A 25462-nucleotide genomic window follows, 5' to 3' on the forward strand; every position below is an offset into this window, starting at 1 on the left:
ATTGTGAATGCTGTAGCCCAGAGGCAGCTGCATTTTAGCAGGAGGTGAAATGGCATTTTATCTATTCTGATCGAATCTAATCAGCCAGGTTCCTGGAATCAATCTGGCCTGTCTCCTCAACTAGTTTTGCTCCTGGTTCTGTAGCAATTTGACCTGAAGAAAGCTCAGACACCCCTTAGCTTCACCAACAATGAATGTCAAGGTGGGAGAGCCTCTTCTGAGCGTGAAAGAGGCATAAAGAGAGGAGCTCTCAGCCCCCTCTCCCTGGGGAAATACTCATTCTCATTGTCCAGGGTCAAAGGGCACCAGGAGGTTTGCAGCCTTAATTGCTCCTAGTCCCAACACAGAGCCTGCCCTCCTCACTGTCAAGAGTCCAAGCCGTCTCCATGGCTACTCGGGGCCTGGCTCCGACTTTTAAAGGAGCAGCATCTCTTCTTTTTTTTTTTGCATCTGCCATTTCAAGATCTCTTCCCCGCTTGTTCATCGGGAGACGGTCTGAGTCCTAGGAATGTCCTTGTCTGCAATTTCTCCTCAGCCTGCGTCTCCAAGATGCAAGATGCTCTTCCCAGCTAAGAGTAGATAAGGGCTCTGTGCAGACCATGGACACTGCCACTCAAGTCAGCTGGAGAGGTCCCCAAGGCCATAGCCACCCAGAGTCCCAGACATTAACGACCCAACCAGTCCATCCAGGGCAGAATTGGCCCCTCCAGGTTTCATGTCCCATTTCTGGGGCTTGCCCACCTTGCCCTGGAGGAATCTCCTTCTCCAGAGTGTGTGTGTGTGTGTGTGTGTGTGTCGGGGGGCAGATTCTCCTCTGCCCGGCATCGCGTGTGGTCGCTCAGTGTAGAGTGGATTTACAGTGCTCCTGTTCTGATGTGGTGTGAGTGGACCACTGATAAAAATGGCTGCACTAGGGGCTGAGTAACCAGGATCAGGCCCTTTAGTCTGCAGCCTGCTGAGTCTTGGGGCTGGGGGATCTTGCAGCGAGAAGCAAACATGGGGGGCAGATGGAATGGGATGGGGGAGTACAGCTCTCTTGCTCTTCCTCCTTTTCCTCCCCTCTTTGTAAAACAGACACAAGGAAGGACTTCTGCACACAACGCACAGTCAACCTGTGGAACTCGCTGCTGGGGGATGTTATGAAGGCCAAAACTGTAACTGGGTTCAATGAATAATTCCATAAGTTCACATAGGATAGGTCCATCACTGTTTTTTAGCCCAGATGGTCAGGGATACAACCCCATGCTCTGGGTGTCCCTAAGCCTCTGACTGCCAGAAGCTTGGACAGGATGACAGGGGATGGACCACTAGATAATTGCTCTGTTCTATTCATTCCCTCTGAAGCACCTGGCATTGGCCACTGTCAGAGGCCAGGATACTGGGGTGGATGGACCATTGGTTGGATATGGTCCTTCTTATGTTCTTATGTCATTTGGTGGCATGAGTGGAACAAGCTGGTGGGTCCCAGAGGCTGACCTATCGTGGTCCCAGAAACCACCACCCAGCGGGCCCTCGCCATTGGAGGCCAAGGACATGGAGAAAGAATGAGCACCCTGTATTACCCTGGGAATAATGGCAGGTGGCTGAACCTAAACGTCCAAGGGGTTTCACAGAGGACCCAGGGGCTGAGTTCCGAGGATCCCCTCCAACGTCCCCTCCTCACATTCCAGGGGGTCTCCATGAAGACCAGTTGCTAACGTTGAATTGGACTGGAAGGATGTGGTTGGTCATTGATCACCTGGCGGCATGGGCGGTGGGTATAACAGGTATAAACCTAAGCCAAGCCCTGGCCTCGCCCATGCTGGTGCCAAAGCTGGCGGGAGCTCAGCTCCATCGCTGGCTGGGGGCCAGCGGGCTGGCGCTGGGGCGGCCCGGCACTAGGGGTCAGTGCTTGGGCTGGTGCTGAGGCTGGCCAGTGGCCTGGCACTGAGGGCCGGCGCTGCGGTGGCCCTGCGGCCCAGTGCTGGTGCTGTCTCCCGCTGTCCTTCCTTGGTGTGACCCAGGGCTGAAAGCAGGGAGAGGCCCCCCGGTGTCACCAAGGGCACTGGGGAATGCAGGGAAAGTGGTTTGGCTGGGGCTCCTCTGGCCGGGGTGTGTGTGTGTGTGTTAAGGGCTCTGGTGGATGGGTGAGTGCTCAGGTATGGGCGGGGCCTTGGGCGCAAGGGGCGGGGCCGTGTGGCTAGCTCACGCACTGCCCATGCCTGGTGGAATGTACCCTTTGTGAGAGCTGAGTCCCCCCCACTCTGGACACGCCCCCGCCAGCCCGCCCTCGCCTCTCCCCCAGGGTGTGTGCTCAGAAAGCACAAGGCTGGAGAAAGTCCCAGTGGATGCCAGACAGAAGCTAGAACAAAAGGAGAACATGTGGGAAGCGAGGTACCTCCGCCCCCAACCCTCAACAGCTGGACTCAGCAAGCCATGCCAGGCAGCGGAGTCTGGAGAGAAGACAAGGCCAAGTTTAAAAAGCCATGTAAACCCCAGAGATGATGAGGGGGAAGGATGCTTGGCACTGCTGTCCTGTCCACAGACACTTCTCCCTCCTGCACTCCCATGTCCACAGCCCCGGCCGTGCCAGGTAGATGGAATTCCTGCCCATGACATGCTTGGAAGGCAGGAATGCAGATGCCTGACACTCCTCGGCCAAAGGACCATGTTGGCAGCTGGATTGGGAAGGAGGCTTTGCATGTGGGGTTGGTTCCTGTTTTGTTGCATAGGGAGGGTTGTGGGAAGAGAGTCAAATGGTTACGTGCAGCACTGTTATCTCCCAGCCCGGCCGTGGGGTATGGGAAATGGGGGGCCTGAGTCTTCTTTGGGGCAGAGCAAAGGGCTCTTTGAACACCCATCTAGCAGCTCCTCTACACTGCCAGAGTGGTGCAAAGGGGCCTGGGTATCCGTCCTCGGCATGCGGAGTTAGCACACAGCCAATAGCAAATTATCCATGCTCACACACAGGGCTGTTCCCACACAATGGGGGGTAGCATCTGACACTGCAGAACCAATCCGATTAGCTCCTTGGTCGGGGACAGACACAGCAAGCCACACCCCTCCGCTGAAGGCAGTCCCGGGAAAAGCCCAACTCTCATACCTTATGCCCTGCTGAGATTGCAAACATGCCCTGAACCGAGGGACAAAGGAGCAAACCAGCAGGAAATAACCTGCCCCACTGCACTTGGTGGTAAAACTCCTATAGACTTCAGGGCGGCCAGGGTTACACCACTGACTCGAACCTCAGCCCAGGAGCACGAGCTGGGCAGACAAGCTGTTCCCCTCTGTGCGTTGACCTGCTCTGAATAGTCTGTGTACTCCACCTTTAATAGGGGAGCTGGTCCCCTCCCCCCCACAACCTGCAGCAGGGACAGGCAGCCATTTTGTGTTCGGCTCAGTGCAGACTGTTATAGAGACAATATATAAATATGTCATTGGCTGAAACCATCCGGTTGCTCTGGGGAATGGAAAAAAACAGCAGTTCCTTTCTTTCTGCCACCAGGCATGCCCCTCTGTCTACTTCACGTTGCTATTCTGCCACCCATCATATAGCAGCTGAGCACCCTTCACATAAACTCAAAACAAACGAAAAATCCCTAGCAGCCTCTCCTCCTTATCCGGGTCAGCACCTGACAAGGGGGTGTGCCACACGAGTGTATTTCCGCCTGTGTGTCACTCACAAGCTCTTTGCGGCGAGCGTCCGCTGGAGCCGTCAGTCTTGGCCAGGACACCTGTGTCCCCTGGTGTTCACTTACTGGGTGAGGGTCACTCCTAGCATCAGGTCTTCGGCCCACATTGGCGTTTTATAACTGGCTTTCCACAAATGTTCCACAATATTTGCTCTTTCAGCAAACACTGCTGCTGGAAAATGACACCTCCCCTTACACTCCTAAACCCCACAAACTGGAAAAAACAAAAATAATAAATAAATCCAAGCCAAAATCCCAACCCCGCCCGAACCCCCAAGCGCCGCCCCCGCAGCTCCCATTGGCCAGTTCCCAGCCAATGGGAGCTGGGGGGGACAGTGCTGGTGGCGGGGGCAGTGTGCGGAGCGACCTCCCCCCTCCTGGGGCTGCAGATACATGCCAACAGCCAGCCGCTTCTGGGAGCAGCGTGGGACCACGGCATGCAGGCAGCCTGCCTGAGCCCTGCTGCACTGGGGCCCCCCTTAGCCCGGGGCCCTGGGCTGCAGCCCCTAAAGCCCCTGTGTTAATTCGGCCCTGCTAGTGCCTGGCTTCCCTCATTCGCTCTCTCTTTCCCTATCTGTCTATCGTTCTCTTTTCCCACTGCCACTCTCTGCCCCCTCCCTGCCCCTGAAATAGGTCAGAGCAGGGGCAAGGGCAGTACAGGTTTGAGGGGAGGAGAGGTGCAGAGTTTCTAGCATGGCACAATCTGCAGCCAAAGAAAGGTGACACCTTCCCTCCAGACCCACCTGAGTAGGTTGCTGGTCGGAGAGGGAGCCTCCGCAGTGGGGCTGGACGTCCGGCTTCCTGAGGGGCGACGTAGCTGATGGTCTCTGCAAAGGAAACGGATGGCATTAGTCACTCAGTGGACTGGCTCATGGGATCTGTGGTTTCCCTGCTGCCCCTGGCTGGAACCCCGACCCCCAGGAAGACTGTCCAGTGGAAACTGACCCCTAGTTCCTGTCTTGGGGGCTCTCTGGGGCCTCTCAGCTCTGGTATTGCCCCTGTGAAGGAAGCTGAGCTCAGTGGGGCAGAAGCTTATCCCCACTCCTCTCCTGCTGCTCCCAGGGGGTACAAGGCCCTTCCAGGGGCCGGCTCCTGAGAGAGTCAGTAACATTCAATAGCATTAAGGGAGACAAACTGGAGGAGATCAGACACACCCACCCAGGGCCAACCGTCTACTGCAGCACTGCAAAGGACTGAGGGCCCCAGCTGCAAGCCTGGGTGCAGAGACCAGTTCGTGGGAATGCAGGGCCCATGCCAGCGGTGGGATGCTGGGCAGTGCGATGAACAGCTAGATGGACACTGGGGGGGGGGGGGGGGAGAGGGGTGTTGTGAGAGAGTGGGGGCAAAGGAGAGCATATTGAGCTGTGCCCACCTCAGGGACACTCCTCGTTTCCATGGGTCTGGATCACATCCTACAAGCCTGGACTGTTGATTGGGGGTGCTGCTGGGCCAGCATGGGGTGCAGGAATCACCCAGCCTGGGTCTCCCACAGGCCAGCACAGAGAACTAATTGCTAGCCCCGAGCTGGCCATTTGCTTTGCCACGAGACCCCTGCAGGCTGGCGCTGCCTGACCCCCCGCGGCATCGCAAAGTCCCAGCCTCCCTGCAGCATGGACCCTCTCCACACACGAAGCAAAAGGGGCGACACGCACAGCTGGCCATCTCTGAGCCAGGGCAAGGGCAAGACCTGGTGCTGCTGGGGTGGGGGAGCAAAGGAGGATGGGTCAGCCTGGGCCTGGACATGGAGGCAAACAATCTGCCGCACAGGTGCCAGGTCTGGTTCAGGTGCTAGCTCTCTGTGCTCCCCCCAGGGACCCCCCCCCCCCCGATGCTTCTTCCCAAGCCCTGCAAGGGATTAACATCTCCCCCTCCCCGCACAGGTCTCCCAGTCTGTCAGGAGCCACCTCTTCCACGCCACCTCCTCTTCTAATGAGGAAGCCCCTGCACCCCACTTCCCTCCTCGCTGGGGTTTGTAGGCAGGTATGGCGCCTTGCTTACAGCTGTCCAGCCAAGGAGACCCTGGTGAATCCGGGGGAGAGGAGGGGGAGCAGGGAAAGCCGGTGCCTTTTGATCTCTCCCCCCAACTGACCAGCCTGATCTAACATTCCCCTCTATCTCCAAGGAGAGCTCCCGCCTGCCCACAGCTCAGTTCCCCAGTCCCTGCCCCCACGGGAGGGGTGCCCCAAACTCAACCCACACGCCTTTTGGGGGTGCGGAAGGAAACAAGGACGACACACACTTTCCCTGGGCAGTGGGGACACAATTCCAAGCTCCCAGTAGCTCAGACAGTGGGATGGACCCTGGCTGTTGGGAACAGCCAAAGAACCGCAGTGGGGAGAGGGGGCAGACGAACTCCTCTCTGTCCTGATGGCCACTCGATTAGGCCCGAGTCCACATATGAACTCAGACCCCAGTGTAGGCTCAGGCACTGACCATCCAGGCTGACCTCACCCGTGGGTCCTTTGACTTGGAAAATGGGAGCCAACTACATTTGTCAGGGCCCTCTCTCTGCTGCTCCCATCATCTCGGGCACCCTGGGTCACAGTCACATTCCCTTCCCAGACAGGGAGATGGAGGGGGTTGGGATGGGCGGGTGACTTCCTGCAGGGCAGAGGAAGAGCTAAGAAGTGTTGCTTCATTCCTCCATTCGGGGTCAATGTCCTTGGGGCCTCAAGGAAACAGCAATGAATTCCCACTCCCAGAACTGCCTTTATCGGAAGGACGGCACTGAACTTTGGCCCAAGCTCCCAGCTAGAAAAACCCTGTTGGAATGAAATGGAAGATGTTATAGGCAAACACGAGAGGACGTGAGGGCAATAGCCAGGGCCAGCAACAGGGCCGAACTAGCACCAGAAACAGGAAATACATGACAGCCTCTGTGCATGGCCCTGTGAGCTACACTGCAATTCTGCACTACTTTCCACCCCTCCACACACTGCACCTTTACACTGCATTATACCTGTGAGCTGCACCTCCAACCTACCCTGCAACTCTCCATGTATTGCACCTTTGTACTATATTGCAATTAGTCACTGCTTTCTACCTTGCCATGCATTGCATCCCAGCACTGCACCTGTCCAGACATTGCACCTGAAAGCTACACTGCAACTCTTTAGCGAACTCTGCACTGCATTACACCGCTACATTGCACTAGCTCGAGGCACTGGACAACATCTCTGAATGGACTGCGCCTCCAAACTACACTGCAACTTTCCATGCATTCCACCTCCGAGTCACGCTGCCTCTCATAGAATCATAGAATCATAGAATATCAGGGTTGGAAGGGACCTCAGGAGGTCATCTAGTCCAACCCCCTGCTCAAAAGCAGGACCCATCCCCAATTAAATCATCCCAGCCAGGGCTTTGTCAAGCCTGACCTTAAAAACTTCTAAGGAAGGAGATTCCACCACCTCCCTAGGCAACGCATTCCAGTGTTTCACCACCCTCCTAGTGAAAAAGTTTTTCCTAATATCCAACCTAAACCTCCCCCACTGCAACTTGAGACCATTACTCCTTGTCCTGTCCTCTTCCACCACTGAGAATAGTCTAGAACCATCCTCTCTGGAACCACCTCTCAGGTAGTTGAAAGCAGCTATCAAATCCCCCCTCATTCGTCTCTTCTGCAGACTAAACAATCCCAGTTCCCTCAGCCTCTCCTCATAAGTCATGTGCTCCAGACCCCTCATCATTTTTGTTGCCCTTCGCTGGACTCTTTCCAATTTATCCACATCCTTCTTGTAGTGTGGGGCCCAAAACTGGACACAGTACTCCAGATGAGGCCTCACCAACGTCGAATAGAGGGGGACGATCACGTCCCTCGATCTGCTCGCTATGCCCCTATTTATACATCCCAAAATGCCATTGGCCTTCTTGGCAACAAGGGCACACTGCTGACTCATATCCAGCTTCTTGTCCACTGTCACCCCTAGGTCCTTTTCCGCAGAACTGCTGCCTAGCCATTCGGTCCCTAGTCTGTAGCTGTGCATTGGGTTCTTCCGTCCTAAGTGCAGGACCCTGCACTTATCCTTATTGAACCTCATCAGATTTCTTTTGGCCCAATCCTCCAATTTGTCTAGGTCCCTCTGTATCCTATCCCTCCCCTCCAGTGTATCTACCACTCCTCCCAGTTTAGTATCATCCGCAAATTTGCTGAGAGTGCAATCCACACCATCCTCCAGATCATTTATGAAGATATTGAACAAAACCGGCCCCAGGACCGACCCTTGGGGCACTCCACTTGACACCGGCTGCCAACTAGACATGGAGCCATTGATCACTACCCGTTGAGCCCGACAATCTAGCCAACTTTCTACCCACCTTGTAGTGCATTCATCCAGCCCATACTTCTTTAACTTGCTGACAAGAATACTGTGGGAGACCGTGTCAAAAGCTTTGCTAAAGTCAAGATACAATACATCCACTGCTTTCCCTTCATCCACAGAACCAGTAATCTCATCATAGAAGGCGATTAGATTGGTCAGGCATGACCTTCCCTTGGTGAATCCATGCTGGCTGTTCCTGATCACTTTCCTCTCATGCAAGTGCTTCAGGATTGATTCTTTGAGGACCTGCTCCATGATTTTTCCAGGGACTGAAGTGAGGCTGACTGGCCTGTAGTTCCCAGGATCCTCCTTCTTCCCTTTTTTAAAGATTGGCACTACATTAGCCTTTTTCCAGTTTTCAAAGATAACTCCTTGCATCTCAGCCTCACTTTGACCCAACAATAGTGCATGAGCACCCTGCATTGTGCACATGCCTCGGCTTTGCCACCTCAGTGCCCTATGTGCTACTCTGCACCATGCGCTGTGGAACTCCCTGCTGCAGGAGGCCATTGAGACAAAAACAGTTGCTGGATTTGACAAAGGGCTGAGTGACATTATGACTGTTGTAATAACTTTGGTTGCTCTGCAAGCTGCGAGTGATCAAACCTCATGTTTCAGGGTGTCTGATGAATCCCAGGAAGTACCCCTCCCAAGTACACCTCCAGGCACCAGCAGGGGAAGGTTTGCCGGAAGGGCCCGTGTTTCCCCTCTACACTGGCACATGCCCAGATCCAAGATTAAATCTGCTCCCAGATCACTGCGCACCCTGCAGTTGGCACTGGAGAAAGGCACAGAGGGCACCAGGAGGTGTCAGGCAGTGGAGGGGGAAACAACATAGTGGGAATCAGGGGAGGGACAGTGCAGTGGACACTTGTGGGTGTCGGCATTAGGGGGCAGAGAGCGTCTGTAGGGGCAGGAACACATGGGCATCAGGGGGGCAGGCCACAGTCTAGCAGGAATGAAGGATGAGACATGTGCAGCACCCAGTGGGGATGGCACAGGGGGAAGGGGAGGTATAGTGGCATTGGAGAGTGGGAGGGCATGGTGTGGTGGGCAGCATATGCAGGGCATAGTGGACAGTCACTGGGTGGACAAGGCTTGGAGTGTCCCGCATTGCATTGCATGGGGCTGCCCTATAGGCAGTATGCGCAGGCAGGTGGGTGGGATCAGTCCTGAGGCCACGTGACATGAGCACAGCTGAGTTCGCGCCACACTCAGGCACCTGTCCAGGTCCTGCCTCTCCTTAGTGCATTTGGAGGAGCTGGAGTTTGGGTCTGCAGAAAGAGGCCAAACTTTTGGGATCAGGGCCTGCTGTCACCAGATCCTGCACTGGGGCAGGCAGAGACTGTGAGAGTGAGTTAGCATGGGACTCACCTGTGGGACTCACTGCTGCAGCCTAATATCCTAACGAACTGGCTGCTGTGCGCGAGCCCTTCCCTCCACTGGCTGCAATGAGAATTGCTCCCCATGCTGGCAGGTGTTTGGCTGCTCAGCATTAATTCTTATTCAAGGTGAACTCCAGTGAGGGTTTCCAGAGCAGGGGCAGCTGCGTCCGAGGTCTGCTGACACCATGACAGTTCCAGAGGGAGGACCAGGGCACTCATGGGCTTGGGACATTATCCAGGCAAATGGCTAAATAAAGCTTGTTTGATTTTGCTAAGGCAGAAATACAGGGGCCAGCCCCGGCATTGAGTTAGACCAGAGTGAATCCGGAGTGACTCCACTGATCACTCCTCTGACTCCACGAGAGCGCTGCAGATTTCCCCTAGTGTCACTGCAAATGGGTCTGGCCCAGTCTGGCTCTGGGCAGGGGGCAGTGGAGGAGCGAGGGTAGCTCAGGCTCCGACAGGGGTTTAGTCACTGGAGAAAAACAAAGCTGAATTCCCCCTCCCGGAGAGCAGAGCTGAGCTCACATCCCAGAGCCAAGCTCCACCTGGGACCAGCTGGAAGAAGTGACCCCAATTGAGACATGCACAGAGACACAACGGATTCCTGAGCCACCCACATCTTCAGGGAGCACTTGGGGGGGGGGGGTCGGCTTGGCCCCTCAGTGCAAGGGTCCCACCCCTTCCTGCACCCAGTGCATCCCAGTTCCCAGATGTCACTCAGCAGTGCTTGCAGGCCAGGTCCCCACTAGGGAAAGGGTCTCCCGGGGTTTGGGGACTCAGTCACATGTCAGAAACAGCCCCCAGGCAAGAGGGCTCCTGCCTCCCCTTTAGCTCTGAGCTCCATGGCTAATGTGATGGACAGGCCCAGCTGGCTAACAAGGCTTTGTTCTTCTCCAGCTCCTTCCCTCCAAGGTGCTTCACCCACACCAGTGAGTTAACTTCACAGTATCCCTGCAAGACAGAGACAATGCCCCCATGATGCAGAAATGGGGAAACCCTGGCACTGGCTCTGACATGCCCCAGGTGACACAGCGAGTCAACAGCAGTGCTGGGAACTGAAGCCAAGAGGCCTGTCTCCTTGTTCTAACCACCAGACAACACTACCCTCACAGAGATAGAAACCAGGAGCCCTGACTCTCCATCCCCTGCTCTTGCTAGTAGACCACATTTCCCACCCAGAGTCAGAAGGAGAACCCAGGAGTCCTGATTCCCAGAGCCTTGCTCTGGCCATTAAACCTCCTGACAGCCCACGCTGCAATAACATAAACAAAAACTACTCACCAGTTTTTAAAAAGCAATTGCAGTGCCCATGCAAAAGGCACCAGCTTCACAGCCCAGAGACTGAAAACCCCTGTTCAACCCCTGAGTGGGCACAGCATGGGCAGCAACTGGGCAAGCTCCCCACACACCTTTCCCCACTCCCCACCCCGATGGCACCCCCTGTATGGCTGAGTATCCATGCCCCAATCAGCCCTTGGCTTCTCTCCTTGTCAACAAGGGGGTGAGTTCCCTGGCACGCTGGTATTGTGGGTTGTGGTGCAAGGCTTGTGATATTGGCTGCAAGCCCCAGCTCCCAGACTCCTGGCATGGGGAGGATCCCAGCTTTCATTGTCTGAAATAAAGGGACTGTTCTAGCCCTGCTGGTTATGCAGAAAACATGATCCCTAAAGGCTCACAAACCAGCAGGCACCGAGGCAGAACCCAGACCTAAAGTCTCATGATTTTTAACCCACTCTCACAATTTTGGGAGCTGGACCCAGACTGGTGATTGTTGAACATCTGTGGCTGGCAAACCTGCCCTTGCCTATTGAGGCTGGACTGAGTCCTTGCCCAGATCCATCACACATTATTAACTCAACTCAGCCCCAAACCCCATTTCTGATCCCCACAGCTGGCTAATCCCCTTCGCCCGCTTTCCAAGAGCAGCCCATGGCATCTGGGCAGGCACACACAGACAGCCTTTCTCCTGTGACTTCGACACTGAGAGGTGCCCCCGGCTGCGGGATGGCCTGACAGCCGCCCGAGTGCTGCGTAACCTGTGGTGTAACCCCCTCCTGTGTGTCGAGTTAATGTCAAAGATCCCAGCTGTGATTCTCTCCGAAGCCCAGCACTGATCATGCTGCTGTTACCAGCAGGTCACCCCCTGCACCCCATCTCTAGGCAGCATGGTGCCTCCTCAGCGGGAGAGAACCGCTCACATTACAAGCCCAAATCCACCACCATGCTCATCAACAAGGGCAACAAGGCACAGGCCCTGCCACCCCTCCCTCCTCGCCAGCCCCCACTCCCATCTTGCTGCACCCAGAGCTCCGAGCCCTGGACGGACATGCTGACCAGGGCTGGGCTCAGAGCCCTGCACAGAGACACAGGGCTGGGAATTAACTGGGTTGCTCCTGCCAAGGAAGGATCCCTCTCGAGGCTCAGATGGGTACAAGGTAACACAGAGGCTCCAGGGCAGGGGCTTGGTGGTATAGAGCGCTAATTGCTCCTCTGTGGGTCTTAGTTCAAATCCTGATCTGATCACAGGTGGAGGAGAGTTTGGGGTCTCAGTCTCCTCCTCAGATGCATCCCACAAAAGCAGCGCACAGTTCAGCTTCATGGCAAGACTGCTCAAGAGAAGCCAGGGCTGCACGTTAGGGTTGGAGTGCATGAGCAGAGAGCTCTGTAGCAGGAGGGGGGAGCCCAGGAGTGGAAAGGGGGGTGCACGGGCTGGGGTTGAAGGGCACCAGCAGAGCGGGGTGTGGCTTTGAGCAGCCCATGAGAGGAACAGCAGGGGGTGCTGCAGCACAGGCGGAAGTGCAGTGGCAGAAATACAGGGGGGCAGGAGCGGAAGGGAGGGGCTGAGGGTCAGGACTAAGTGGCAGGAGCAAGCCCCCTCCCCAGAGTCCATAGAGATGGGATGGCAACCGTTAGAACAAGCCAGCCACATATGCCCTGGATTTGTCTGCTAGGCCCCATGCACAGCCTGAATACACCTGGGTCCCCTTTGCAGTACAAGGCAATGCACGCTATGGCTAGTGGAAAGAGCACGGGACTGGAACTCAGGACACCTGGCTTTTATTCCTAGCTCTGCCACAGACCCACTGGGTCTCAGTCAGCAAGACCCTTCCCCGCTCTTTGCCTCAGTCTCCCCATCAGACCTCCTCTGTAGGGCGCTTTGAGACCTACTGAGGGTCAGAGCTAGGTATAAAAGCCAGGTGTCCTGATAGCTGAACTGGGCTCCTTCTGCTCCACGTGCCATCCCCAGGTGGGTGGGGATGGAGGGATAGGAGGGGAGAAGTCAGTTGGCAAGGGCCCTGGGGCCAGAACAGCAGGCGGCTTTGCTGGCTCAGTTCCCGGCCTGGCGAGAGGACGGCCCTGCTGTGGTTAGTAAACTACGTGGCTGAGACAGGGAATGCAACTGATGGCAGCAGGATCAATAATACTGCCACCTTCCACTGCTCCACCAGGGGCTGCTGCGGCCCTGCAGACACTAACTACTCTACCCTTCCAGTGGGCAGCTCAGGGTCAGCATCACCCCACTCTGCAGATGGGGAAACCAAGGCACAGAGGGATTAAAGCCAACACATCTGAACGTGGCCACAGATTGTGACTAGTGCCATTTTTGGGTGCCCAACACGAAGACACCTTGAGGCTGATTTTGAGAGGTGCTGAGCACCTGCAGCTCCCCCTGATTTGACTGGAGCTGCAGGTGCTCAGCACCTCTGAAAATCAGAGTCAAGCTCTTTCATATTGGCCACCCCCACTGATTGGCAACTTCTGGCCTCAGAGCTACACCCAAGGTCACACATAAGAACGGCCATACCGGGTCAGACCAAAGGTCCACCCAGCCCAGTATCCTGTCTACCAACAGTGGCCAATGCCAGGTGCCCCAGAGGGAGTGAACAGAACAGGGGATCATCAAGTGATCCATCCTGTCGCCCATTGCCAGCCTCTGGCAAACAGAGGCTAGGGACACCATCCCTGCCCATAGCCATTGATGGACTTATCCTCCATGAACTTATCTAGTTCTTTTTTGAACCCTGTTATAGTCTTGGCCTTCACAACATCCTGTGGCAAAGAGTTCCACAGGTTGACTGTGTGTTGTGTGAAGAAATACTTCCTTTTACTTGTTTTAAATCTGCTGCCTCTTCAGTGGCACATCAGTTCAGTGGCAGAGCTAGCCTAGAACGCAGGAGTCCTGGTTCCAAGTCCCCATCTCTAACCATTCCCCCGCAGATCCCTGCCTTACCTAAAGGGTTAATATTAACCAGTACCATCGTGGGGTCCCCAGTCCTCTAGATGTCAGCAGCTGCGGCATCCCTAAAAAATAATCCTGCAGCACATGACAGGAGGTTTCGGGCTGAAAAGCTACTCTGCAATCTCGCTTTGCCTGCCCTGAGCCCTGGTGTCCCAGGAACTGCCGCAGCAGCAGTCTCACTGAAGGAGCTACCAGAGGCCATGCAGAGAACTCACATCCCACCCCCTGCCCTGTGGAAGTTGTTGCTTCACTGAGACTGGATCCGGGTTCAGATCCTGCAGCAGTGGGGGGATCAAAGCCAGCTCTGCTCTCTGGGGAGCTATTTCCAAGCAGGGGAAAGGGGCATTCTTGCATCCGGACAAGGCTGCAAACAGCTGTACAGCACAGGCGTGATATGAGCCCAGTCAGATAAGGAGAGGCTGGTCGTACCCCACCCTCCTCCCGTCTGTAGAAACTGACCCACACACTCTCCTTTCAAACCAAGGAATGCCAGCTTAGGGCAGCCCCCAGCCTGGCCCCCCAGATGCCTGCCCCATTCCAGGGCCACTTGCCTGTCCCTCCTCCCCAGGCAGGGCCCTGGTAAGCTGGCAGGGCCCTGGCACGCGTACCCTAGAGTGGGGAGGCCAGTGGGGGGAAGGGTCTCTGACTGTACAGCAGAGCGTCAGGCTTCCCAGAACTCCAGGATCAGGAGAGAGAGAGAGGCGGGGAGAGCAGGAGAGATGGAAACTGATGCGGGCAGGGGAGTGAGAGGGAAGAAAGATGATACTCTGCTGAGGCTCCTTCTTTCTGTCTATCCCCACATGTGTCCCCCCATCTCTCTGTCATCCCACACTCCTCTCTGGTATTTGAGTTCTGCCTGAAGCTTGGGGGTAAGGGATTGCAGCTAGGTCCAACTGGCCTCTCTGAGGGGGTGCTATGGAGTCCTTGGAGTCCCCAGCGGAAAAGAGGGAGGCGAATCCCCCCCTGGAGCTAATGGTGGTGCTCCTCACTCCTGCTCCTGTCTGCCCCAAGGGTGGGAGGGGGGTCCAGGCCTCCTAGGGGGTTGCCAACTTTATAACCACAGAAAACCGAACACTCTTGCCCTGCCCCCTGCCCTGAGGCCACACCCCTGCACCGCCCCTTCTCTGAGGCCCCGCCCCCGCTCACTCCATCCCTCCCTCCCTCTGTGGCTCGCTCTCCCCCACCCTCACTCATTCATTTTCGCTAGGCTGGGGCAGGGAGTTGGGGTGCGGGCTCCAGCCAGCTGGCGCTTACCTAAGGCGGCTCACAGAAATGGCTGGCATGTCCGTCTCCTAGGCGGAGGGGCCAGGGGGCTTTGTGCGCTGCTCCCACAGCTCCCCTTGGCTGTGGTTCCAGGACAGTGGGAGCTGTGGAGTCAGCGCTCCGGGTGATGGCAGCGCATGGCGTCCCCATGGCCACCCCTACACTGGAGAGACATTCTGGCTGCTTCCTGGGAGCTGCACAGAGCCGGGCAGGGAGCCTGCCAACCCCGCTGTGCTGCCGACCAGACTTTTAATGGCCCAGTCAGCAGTGCTGACCCAAGCCACCAGGGTCCCTTTTTGACTGGGCGTTCGGTCAAAAAATGGACACCTGGGAACCCTAGGCCTCACTCCCCCTTCACCCTGCACTGATGTGGCAACAGCTTTGACTGGGGCATTAAGGTCAGAGCCGGGTCTCAGGCAATATATATGTCCCTCACCCCCGTCCCTGGCCCATGGAGGGGAGGGATGGGGCCTGAGCAGGAAGGGAAGCTGCAGGCTGAGCCAATTAGGTTCTAACTGCCCCCTTCCACCGCTGGGTCCCAGCCTGCCTGTCAGAGGCGCTGGTGAGGTTCTCAGCAAGGCCCTTCCACCCCTCACTAGCACACTAGCCCTGGCCTGCTGTCCCCCAGCTGTGGGGCTTGTGTGGGCATTGGCCCGCTCCTTTGAAAGGCCACTGGGGCTGGGACAAAGGGTTCTGAGCCCTAAGAGGTGCCCTGATCCCCTCCCCAAATGCCTGCTGCTTCCAGACTCCCCTCCCTCCCAACTGCTCTACCTTTACAACAGATCTGAATTCCAGCATCCAAGGAGTTAAACGTCTCCCTCCTCCCCAGCTCCTGTAGCCAGGAGCAGGTAGAGTTGGATGGTGCCCCAGGACTCACCTTCCTGTTCACCACTAGCCACCTGCCTGGGGAGGGGGTGAGCAGGGAGCTGGAAGGAGGCCCTGACACCACCTCCCCCCTCCCCGCTCTGCAGTCCTCACGTCAGGGCATCTCCTCCCCTCCCCCAGGCTTCCCAGGGCTGGACACACATGCCGCTGCGCTGCCCCCCAGGGTGATCCACCCCCAGCCCCGGGAAGCAGTTTACAAGCCCGGTGTAAGTATCTGCAGGCAGTGAAGGGAAGGGGCAGCACTGGGTTGGGCTATTGTCTTCAGAGCCAGAGCTGGAAAAAGACAATAGAGGAGCAGAGCCAAGGTGTTTCCTGAGCCCTGGCCCTATGTGGTCCCAGCTGCCCAGGCCCTGTGCACATCTCCGCAAGGTGGAGCGGGGTCCGAGCTAACGCCATGGCCTGCCACAGCCACATTGGCAACATGGACTCCGTTTACAGCTGAATGTTTATCCTCTCTCAAATCCATACGCATCAGCAGCTCGGCTTGAAAGTGGGGTTCCTGAGATACGGCCCCCCATTTGTCCCAAATGGCCTGTTTTAATTTTTTTCCACAGCCTGGGCTACCTCTTAATAGAGAGATCCTCTCTGGACACCTCCCCTCCCACTGGACACCGCACAGACCCCACCTCCCCTCCCATTGGGTACTGCACAGACCCCCACCTCCTCTCCCATTGGACACTGCACAGACCCCCACCTCCCCTCCCATTGGACACTGCACAGACCCCACCTCCCCTCCCATTGGACACTGCACAGACCCCCACCTCCCCTCCCATTGGACACTGCACAGACCCCCACCTCCCCTCCCACTGGACACCGCACAGACCCCACCTCCCCTCCCATTGGGTACTGCACAGACCCCCCACCTCCCCTCCCACTGGACACCCTGCAGACCCCCCACGTCCCCTCCCATTGGACACTGCACCGGGGGGGCGTGCACAGGTTCGCAAACCAGGGCCCTATCCCCCACACGCTGCCCCTGAGACCCTGCCCCTTCTCCCCAAGCCCCCGTCCTCCTGCCACCCATTCCCCTAAGGCTCCTCTTCTGCACTTTGTGTCTTCCCCCCAAGACCCTGCCCCCGCTAACTCCTCTCTGTCCCTCCCCCGTCACTCGCCCTTACGGCCGGTAAAAAGTGGGAGGGTCATGGCCCCCTGGATCCCCTGCTCCGGCGCCCCTACACTGCACTGACCCCACCTCCCCTTACACTGATCACTGCACAGACCCACCTTCACTCTCACTGATGCGGCACAGACCCCCATCTCCTCTCCCATTGGTCACTGCACAGACCTCACCTCCCCTCTCATTGGTCATTGCCCAGAGTCCACCTTTTCTCCCACTGGCCACTGGACAGACCAAACCTGTGCGCCGATTGGTCATTGCCCAGCCCCTCCCAAACACACTGCCACTGGAATACCCACGGCCACTCTGACCCTGCCCGGCCATGGCCTGGGCCACGCTGTCCCTTGGCTCCCGGCTGGGCTCCAGAGCGGCTCCAGCCCTGGTTGGCCGGCCGGGATTTACCCAGCGGGGAGTCGGTGAACTCTGAGCGCAAGGCTGCACGTGCCTCTTTGGAGCCAGGCCTGAAATCCAGGGTTAGGGTCCCGCTCGCCCGCAGTGCTACTGCCCAGCAGGGGCTCTGGCCTGCAGACACAAGCTGGGTCCGGTCAGATGTGTGCGGGGGGTGGGGGTGGGGGCTCATGTCTGCTACCTTGGGAGGAGGGAGGATGGAGCGAGGAAGGAGGCCCCTCCTGCTCCCTCTCTCTCCCCTGAATTAAGACCAGCTGAATAAATAAATCCTGCCCTGACGTGTCTCTTCCGAGCCCCTGGCTAGAGCCTGAGTGACAGGAGTCACTCCCTTCCCAGGCTGCTGCAGTCCCATGTCACATTTTGGCACCTGTTTGGCTGTTCATGGGCTGAGGCTGGCGGAGTGAATGGCAGACCCCAGGGGACAGCCCTTCCCAATGCCTTTGAAAGCAGCTGGGGAGGCAATGTGCTGACCCAGGGAAGAAGGAGTCAACAAACAGGAAGAATCGATGGCTTCCCTTTGTTAAGGCCTTCACAGGTGGCTGGGGGTGGGGTGGGGGGGAGAATACCATCCGCAGAGCTAGTTCCCAGGCAGGCCAGGAGGGGACAGATAGCCCACGGCAGAGCGCCCTGGGACCGGAGATAGAGGGGGACTGGGCCCAACACTCCTCTCCAAATCTCCCTATCTAGCACTGCTTCCCTTTCTTTTCTCCATCATTCTCTTCCTCTAGCCATTTCTTTTTCCAATCGTTTTCCATCCCTTCCTTCCTTTCTTTCCCCCCTCGAATCCCAACAGCTATTGCCATGTCAAGTCATTTGAGCATTGCCAAGCTCAATACATCAAATATCTGCATGCAGGATAGAGTTTCACAGTAATGGGACTTCATACCAGGTGTCCCGTTTTTTATTGCAGTTCATTTCTGACTCACTGGAAGGCTGCCATGGATTATGACGCCGTCTCTTTCCTCCCTTACAGAGTTGTGCACAATTTGCTTCTTTGCTGTGTAGCCTTTGGCTAAGGCTTGTGGACGAAGCACGAGGGGATGGCCCCAGAGAGCGCTGCCCCCTTGCTTCTTTGTACGGTGTACAGTGCTGTACAAAGCATGTCCGTTTCATCCTCTCTGTTGATCACTGGAGTTGATCAGCAATTTTTCAAACAAAATATGTTCCAAAGGGGAAAAAATGGTTGGAAAATGTCTGCTGTACCCCTCCCTACTCCTCATTTTCTAGCCAATGCTATTCATTGCCCAGCCAGTCCTCTTAGGTTTCCACTGGACCTTCTGACTCCTACTTCCAGTCTGGGATCGCTGATTTGAGATTTGGCAAGCAGCCGCTTGCACTTGGTGCATGGCACTGCAGTGAGCTATCAGCGAGTGAGATGGTCCTAAGAAGGGACTGCTCGCCAGCTGGCTTGTACTAGTTTATTTGCTTTGCTCAGCCAGAAGTGGGTTGTCCTTTCAGAATTTCATGTGGGGCAGATACTTAGTCTGTAAGCTTTTAGGAGCCAGGACCATCTTTTTGCTCTGTGTTTGTAAGAGCCTAGCACACTGGGGTCCTGGATGATGACTAGCGCTCCTAGGTGCTGCCGCCAATGAGCAATAAAGAATTTTCAAAAGACCCAAGAGCCACATTTTCAAGTGTTCAACACCCAGAATTGGGGCTGAGTTTCCAGCAGAACTCAGCACTTGCCATGCCGAGCTCACCTGAACATCCAGCCCCTTGTGTCCAGAGAACCTGCTTCATTTTGAGTTTCCTCTGTGGGCTCGATCTGGAGGCTGATGTTGCTCAGACCTGGGGCTGACGTGCTGCAGAGTCCCATCTGGTTCATGTCTTATGTCTCTCAAACCTCATGCTTCAGACCTTTTGCTGGTCACCTGAAGGGGTCACGCTACCCTCCTTCTGCTGGTGGAGCGCGTCTTCATCAGAAGTGCTTGCATCCTTGCCAGCACGTTAAAGAAGTATGGGCTGGATGAATGGACTATAAGGTGGATAGAAAGCTGGCTAGATCACTGGGCTCAAAGGGTAGCAATCAATGGCTCCATGTCTAGTTGGCAGCCGGTATCAAGCGGAGTGCCCCAAGGGTCGGTCCTGGGGCTGGTTTTGTTCAATATCTTCATAAATGATCTGGGGGATGGTGTGGATTGCACCCTCAGCAAGTTTGCGGATGACACTAAACTGGGAGGAGTGGTAGATACGCTGGAGGGCAGGGATAGGATACAGAGGGACCTAGACAAATTAGAGGATTGGGCCAAAAGAAATCTGATGAGGTTCAACAAGGACAAGTGCAGAGTCCTGCACTTAGGACAGAAGACTCCCATGCACCGCTACAGACTAGGGACTGAGTGGCTCGGCAGCAGTTGTGCAGAAAAGGACCTAGGGGTTACAGTGGATGAGAAGCTGGATATGAGTCAACAGTGTACCCTTGTTGCCAAGAAGGCTACGGCATTTTGGGCTATATAAGTAGGGGCATTGCCAGCAGATCGAGGGACATGATCGTTCCCCTCTATTCGACATTGGTGAGGCCTCATCTGGAGTACTGTGTCCAGTTTTGGGCCCCACAATACAAGAAGGATGCTGAACAACTGGAATGAGTCCAGCGGAGGGCAACAAAAATGATTAGGGGACTGGAACACATGATTTATGAGGAGAGGCTGAGGGAACTGGGATTGTTTAGTCTGCAGAAGAGAAGAATGAGGGGGGATTTGATAGCTGCTTCCAACTACCTGAAAGGGGGTTCCAAAGAGGATGGCTCTAGACTGTTCTCAGTGGTAGCAGATGACAGAACAAGGAGTAATGGTCTCAAGTTGCAGTGGGGGAGGTTTAGGTTGGAAATTAGGAAACACTTTTTCACTAGGAGGGTGGTGAAGCACTGGAATGCGTTACCTAGGGAGGTGGTGGAATCTCCTTCCTTAGATATTTTTAAGGTCAGGCTTGACAAAGCCCTGGCTGGGATGATTTAGTTGGGGATTGGTCCTGCTTTGAGCAGGGGGTGGGACTAGATGACCTCCTGAGGTCCCTTCCAACCCTGATATTCTATGATTCTAAGGGAACATTTCCCCTTCCACTGTATTCCAAAGGTTTTCCTCTCTCCTTCCTCTGAAGCATCACAGATACCCATGGCGGGAGATGGGACACTGGACAGGTGGGCCAGTGCTCTGATGTGAAGCAGAGAAGTTTCTTTCTCAGGCGCTTGGCTGGTGAGTCTTCCTCGTATGCTCAGGGTCACACTGATAGCCAGGTTTGGGGTTGGGAAGGAATTTTCCCCAGCTCAGATTGGCAGAGACCCTGGGGGGTTTTCACCTTCTTCTACAGCATGTGGTTACTGGTTGCTTGCCAGGATCATCTGGGTGTATCTCACTTAATCCTTTCCCTGCCACTGCAGGGGTCTTGGGCACTGGTGCACCTCAGTTCCTCCTGTTCTCTGCCGGGGCACATCACAGCTTAATCTTCTGAGGGCTGTGATACTTGGATCTAATTCTGGTTGTTGGGCTTGGTGTGGGTGGGGTTTAATGGCCCGTGATATGCAGGATGTCGTACTAGCTGGTCCAGTCTGCCCATAACCTCTATAGCCAGTCCCCTGAGCTAGGAGCTGGGTCTCTTTACCAGCACTGCCTGAGGTGTCCCAGCAAGGGGAGGATGAACAGCATGGACCTAGGTGCCATGGAGTCGATAGACTCCTTTTCGCAAGCTCGACAGCCCGGAGCTGGGCACAGCCTCAGCAGCACAGCACAGCTGCTGGGAACGGTCAGGGCAAGAACCTGCCGCTGGGACTCGTGTGAAGGGCTTCCACTGGCGCCAGTGTGAGACTTTAGATGCCATCAGTAGGAGCCGTGAAGAAAGGGGATTGAAGGCACTAGGAAGATGGAGCTTGGCCCAGCTCCAGACCCACAGTCAGGGGGAAGAAAAGCTCAGAAGGAGCCACCCCAGAGACAGTGCTGTGACCTGGAGCCTCAGGAGCTCTGCATTCCCCAGGCAGCAGTGGCAGGATTCCAGCTGTGTGAACTGTCCCTACGCTGCGCTCCTGGGGGGCAGCGGGCTAGCACACCCAATGATGTGGGGGACCAGGTACTTGCAGAGGGGTCCCTGGCTCGCAGAGGTTACTAGGTGGCTGTGTCTTGCTGTCAGCCCGTGAGAACCAATGCCACCGCTCACTCCCCCTGAGGACAGACAGCTCAGTAGATTGCCAGACAGTTGGAGCATGCTCTTTTCAGCAGCGCTGGGGAGATGGGAGTTTCAGTCGCTCAGCTTTTCTGCTGAGATCCCGCGTCCTAAGAACCAAGATAGCGGGGTAGAAGCGGAGGGGGGGAGTTAGTGGGAGGCCCAGTGGACAGTGGGGTTGCCAGCCTCCAGGATTGGCCTGGAGTCTCCAGGAATTAAAGATGAATCTTTAATTATAGGTGATGTCATGTTATGAAACCCCCTGGAATACGTCCAACCAAAATTGGCAACCCGACTGGGCAGCAGCTGAGCAGCCTCGGAATAGCTCCTACCGAGCAGGCCCTGCCAGCTCTAGCTCTCGGAAGCCGCCTGCCAAGGCCTGAAGGCAGAGGGATGAGCAGAGCACTCACAGGCTCCCAGTTCCCAGCCGCAGCTGGCCAGGAAGCAGCAAAACAAGCCGGGCTCAGCTTTCTCGGCAGCTTCCTTAACCTCAGCCCCTGAGTCAGCATTGCTGGGATCAGTGCAATAGGAATTGGGGAGTGAGCAGGCCCGGGGGTGGGCCGCAGGGTGCAGGCCCAGCTGGGGCTGTCTGCAGGGTCAGGGGAAGGACACACACAGGGAGAATCACCCTAACCCCAGGCTGGGTGCCCGGATTCCTCGCCTTCCTGATCCCCTGCCGTGGACAGCAAGAATGCTGTCTCCCAGGAGCCATGTGTCGCCTCCCTGGCCTAGTTCAGCTTTGGCCCCATTCAGGTCATCCACCCAGCCCCTCTGCTCCCCATATCGCTGCCCCTCCATCCCTCTCTCGTCTCCATTTCAAAGCGGCCTGCAGGTCCCCAGAGACAGCGAGGTCAGCTTGCACCGAAACCTGAGTGCGGCTCCAGGAGATGCAGGAGAGAGAATGTGAGGTGGATTGGATGGGGGTTGTCCAAGGGGAGGCCAGATGGGGACTGGGGCTGCCGAAGGGGCTGGATGGAGAAATGGGGGGCTGGATGGGAGATGCCAATGGGGGCTAACTGGGGGCTGAGGGGAGCTGTGTGTATTATGGGGGGGTCCCCCAGTTAGAGCACCTCCAGGACACTGAGCCTGCCTCTTCCATCCACAGGTGTCCCCTCCCCTCCCACTGTCCCCCAGCGGTTCAACAGCAGGAAGGGTGGAGGCACCCCAAGGCTGATAGCTTGGCAGAGTGGAGAGGAGCTGGCAGGGAGCCAGGCCTGGTCCTTCCTCGACTGCAGCTGGGGGAAAAAATCACAGCAGCAGCCCTTCAGCCTCCCCTCTCCCTCTCCCCCTTCCACAGGGCAGGGGCAGGAGGAGACTGGCTCACCTGCCCCCTGCCCCGGCCCTTCCACAGTGAGTCCTGCCTGTCTCAGCATCGTGGGGTCATGGTTAAGTTTGTCTGTCCTTTCTTGGCGCTGGAGGGGCAATTCCTTGGCACAGTTCAAATCGCCCTGCACCATCTGTACCAGAAATGAGGCGCCCCCCCCCGGCCTTTAGGAGAGCCTGGCAGTGCTGCTCTCCCCCAAGCTGGTTCTGCGGTGATCCAGGAGGCCCACACTAAGCTGACAGCCTCTGAGTCACCCTCCTTCCCCGTGAGCCTCAGCTGGAGCTGAGACCCTAGACGAGCTCCCTGATGCCCAGGGATCTTGGGTAGGAGCAGAGAGGTGACTTTCCCTCTGTGTTTGGCACTGGTGCCACCACGGCTGGAACACTGTGTCCAGTGCTGGTGGCCCCAATTAACGAGGCATGGAGAGAAATTGGAGAAGAGCCACAAGAATGAATAAAGGATTAGAAACTTCCCTTCCAGTGAGAGACTCGGAGCTCAGTCAATTTGGGTTAACAAAGAGGCTAAGGGGTGATTTGAGGACAGCCGATAAGTACCTAGCTGGGGAACAAAACATTGATCTTCATTCTAGCACAGGGTTTCTCACACTGGGGGTCGGACCTCTCAGGGGGGCGCAAGGTTATTATATGGGGGGGTCATGGGCTGTCAGCCTCCAACCCAAAGCCCGCTTTGCCTTCAGCATTTATAATGGTGTTAAATATATTTAAAAGTGATTTTAATTTATAAAGGGGGGTCGCACTCAGAGGCTTGCTGTGTGAAAGGGGTCACCACTACAAACGTTTGAGAATCACTGCTCTAGCAGACAAAGGTCTAACACGCCCAAGGGCTGGAAGCTGAAGCTAAGCAAATTCAGATAGGAAATAAAATGCCCATTTCTAACAATGAGGGCAATTAATCCTTGGAACAATTTCCCAAGGGCAGGGGTGAATTCCCTCTCGCAGGCCAGTTTTAAATCCAGACGAGCTCGTTTTCCGAGCTCTGCTCTAGTTCAACCAGGAATTCATTCAGGGACGGCCTCTGGCCTGCTAGACGGGAGGTCAGACTAGGTGATCACAGTGATCCATTCTGGCCTTCGAGGAATCCATTCCTGCCCTGGCTGCTGTGGCTACAAAACAGCAAGCGATCTGGGTCCCATGCTGGGCTCTCCAGGTGCTGATTATTGTACCTGCCAGGCTGATCGCTGGGTAAATGGCACTGGCTAGTGCTGCTACCTTTGGCCAGGGCAGCCTGGTGGCCTGCTGTGCTTGTATCGTAAACTCAGATTCGTCCTGCCAGCGCCTCGCTGGGAACTGTGTTCCCAAAGACCATTCAAACACCCTCTTCCATCTATACGATTAGCAGAGGCCAGAGCTTCTGGGCCATCCCCTGTAGCACCTCCTGCTGGGAGATGCTGGTATGGGAATAACTAACAGCTTCCCGGCAGGCAGGGCTTGGCAGTGCTCAGCGATGCTGCGACGGGTAGAGCCCTGAAAATCCGTGGGTATCCACTTTATATCTGTGGACCATTTCTGCGGATAGCAGTGTGGATGCAGATACAAATTTTGTATCCGCACAGGGCTCTGACGGTAAGAGCCGGCGGGCAGCAGTGAGGAACCGCGGCACCAATCCTCCACCTGCCCTGGGCGGGAGGCCTGGGGGGCAGGGATACTGGGTGGGGGGCTGCTTGGGCCCCACACCCAGGGCAGGTGGAGGGTCCACCATGGCTCCCCACAGCTGCCCGCCTGGCTTTCCCCGACCTGGCTTTGGCCAGGGGGGTGGCTCGGAGCCACAGCCCAGCCACGGTAGGAGCCGGGCGGGCAGCTGTGGAGAGCCATGGCAGACCTTCCACCTGCTGTGGGTGGGGGGCCTGAGCAGCCCCCAGGCAGCTCCACAGGTGTCCCCCCTTCCCCCAGCCAGGCCAGCATGGAGCTCAGCTGGGGAGCAGTGGGGAGCAGTGGCAGACCTTCTACCTGCCCACAGTATGGGGGAGGGGGCCTGAGAGCAGCCCCCAGCAGTGTCCCCGCCCCCCAGGCTCCCCGCCCGGCTGAGGGCAGGTGGAGGGTCCACTCTCCACAGCTGTCTGTGGCTCTCCCCGACCAGCTCCGTCGGGGGGGGATGCCTTGGAGCCTCAGCCTAGCCCCCAGTGTAGAGCCCTGCAAATCTGAGGAGATCTGTGGATATCCACAGATAATCTTTGCGGCTCGTGGATCGGATGCGGATACTTATTTGTGTATCTGTGCAGGGCTCTGGCGACGGGCACCAGTTCATGCGGCTTTCATGGTGAGCAATCCAGGAGGAATGAGATACGCTGTGCAGCCATGCGTGGCCCTACCATAACAACACCCCCGCTCCATAGCGCCACTGTTTACAAGCAGCCCTACAGTAACTAATTAGAAGAGGCAGCCCAGGGCTAATGAGCTACAACAAACCAGCAAACTGAAATCGCTGACATCAGGGGATTTCAGGGAAGAATCTGCCCCCAGCCCGGCTCCCCACTCACCCCAGTATCATCTCGGGAATGATCAAAGATGAGAACCCCCCATACCTGCCCCACACTGAGGGGGGCTGCCCCATACATCTACCCGCAGAGATCCTTCTGCCCCACACTGGCTGGGGTCTGATTCCGTACCTGCCCCCTCAGAATCCCTGGGAGGTGCCCTGGATCGCTTGACCTCTAGGTTGGCAGCATGAG

The 25462-nt window shown here is 56.4% G+C and overlaps 1 protein-coding gene across 10 annotated transcripts in view; it reads right to left on the reverse strand.

The window, feature by feature from the left end:
• Positions 1 to 25462, reverse strand: part of EMID1 (EMI domain containing 1) — a 93414-nt gene that overhangs the window by 34421 nt on the left and 33531 nt on the right. For all 10 annotated transcript variants that reach the window (XM_084649014.1, XM_084649019.1, XM_084649018.1 and 7 more), the window contains exon 5: positions 4415 to 4498. In XM_084649014.1, the coding sequence (XP_084505140.1) occupies positions 4415 to 4498 (84 nt within the window). The remainder of the gene's footprint in view (positions 1 to 4414; positions 4499 to 25462) is intronic.

The sequence above is a fragment of the Lepidochelys olivacea genome (genome assembly GCF_965140295.1).
Source record: "Lepidochelys olivacea isolate rLepOli2 genome assembly, chromosome: 15".
Taxonomy (NCBI): domain Eukaryota; kingdom Metazoa; phylum Chordata; order Testudines; family Cheloniidae; genus Lepidochelys; species Lepidochelys olivacea.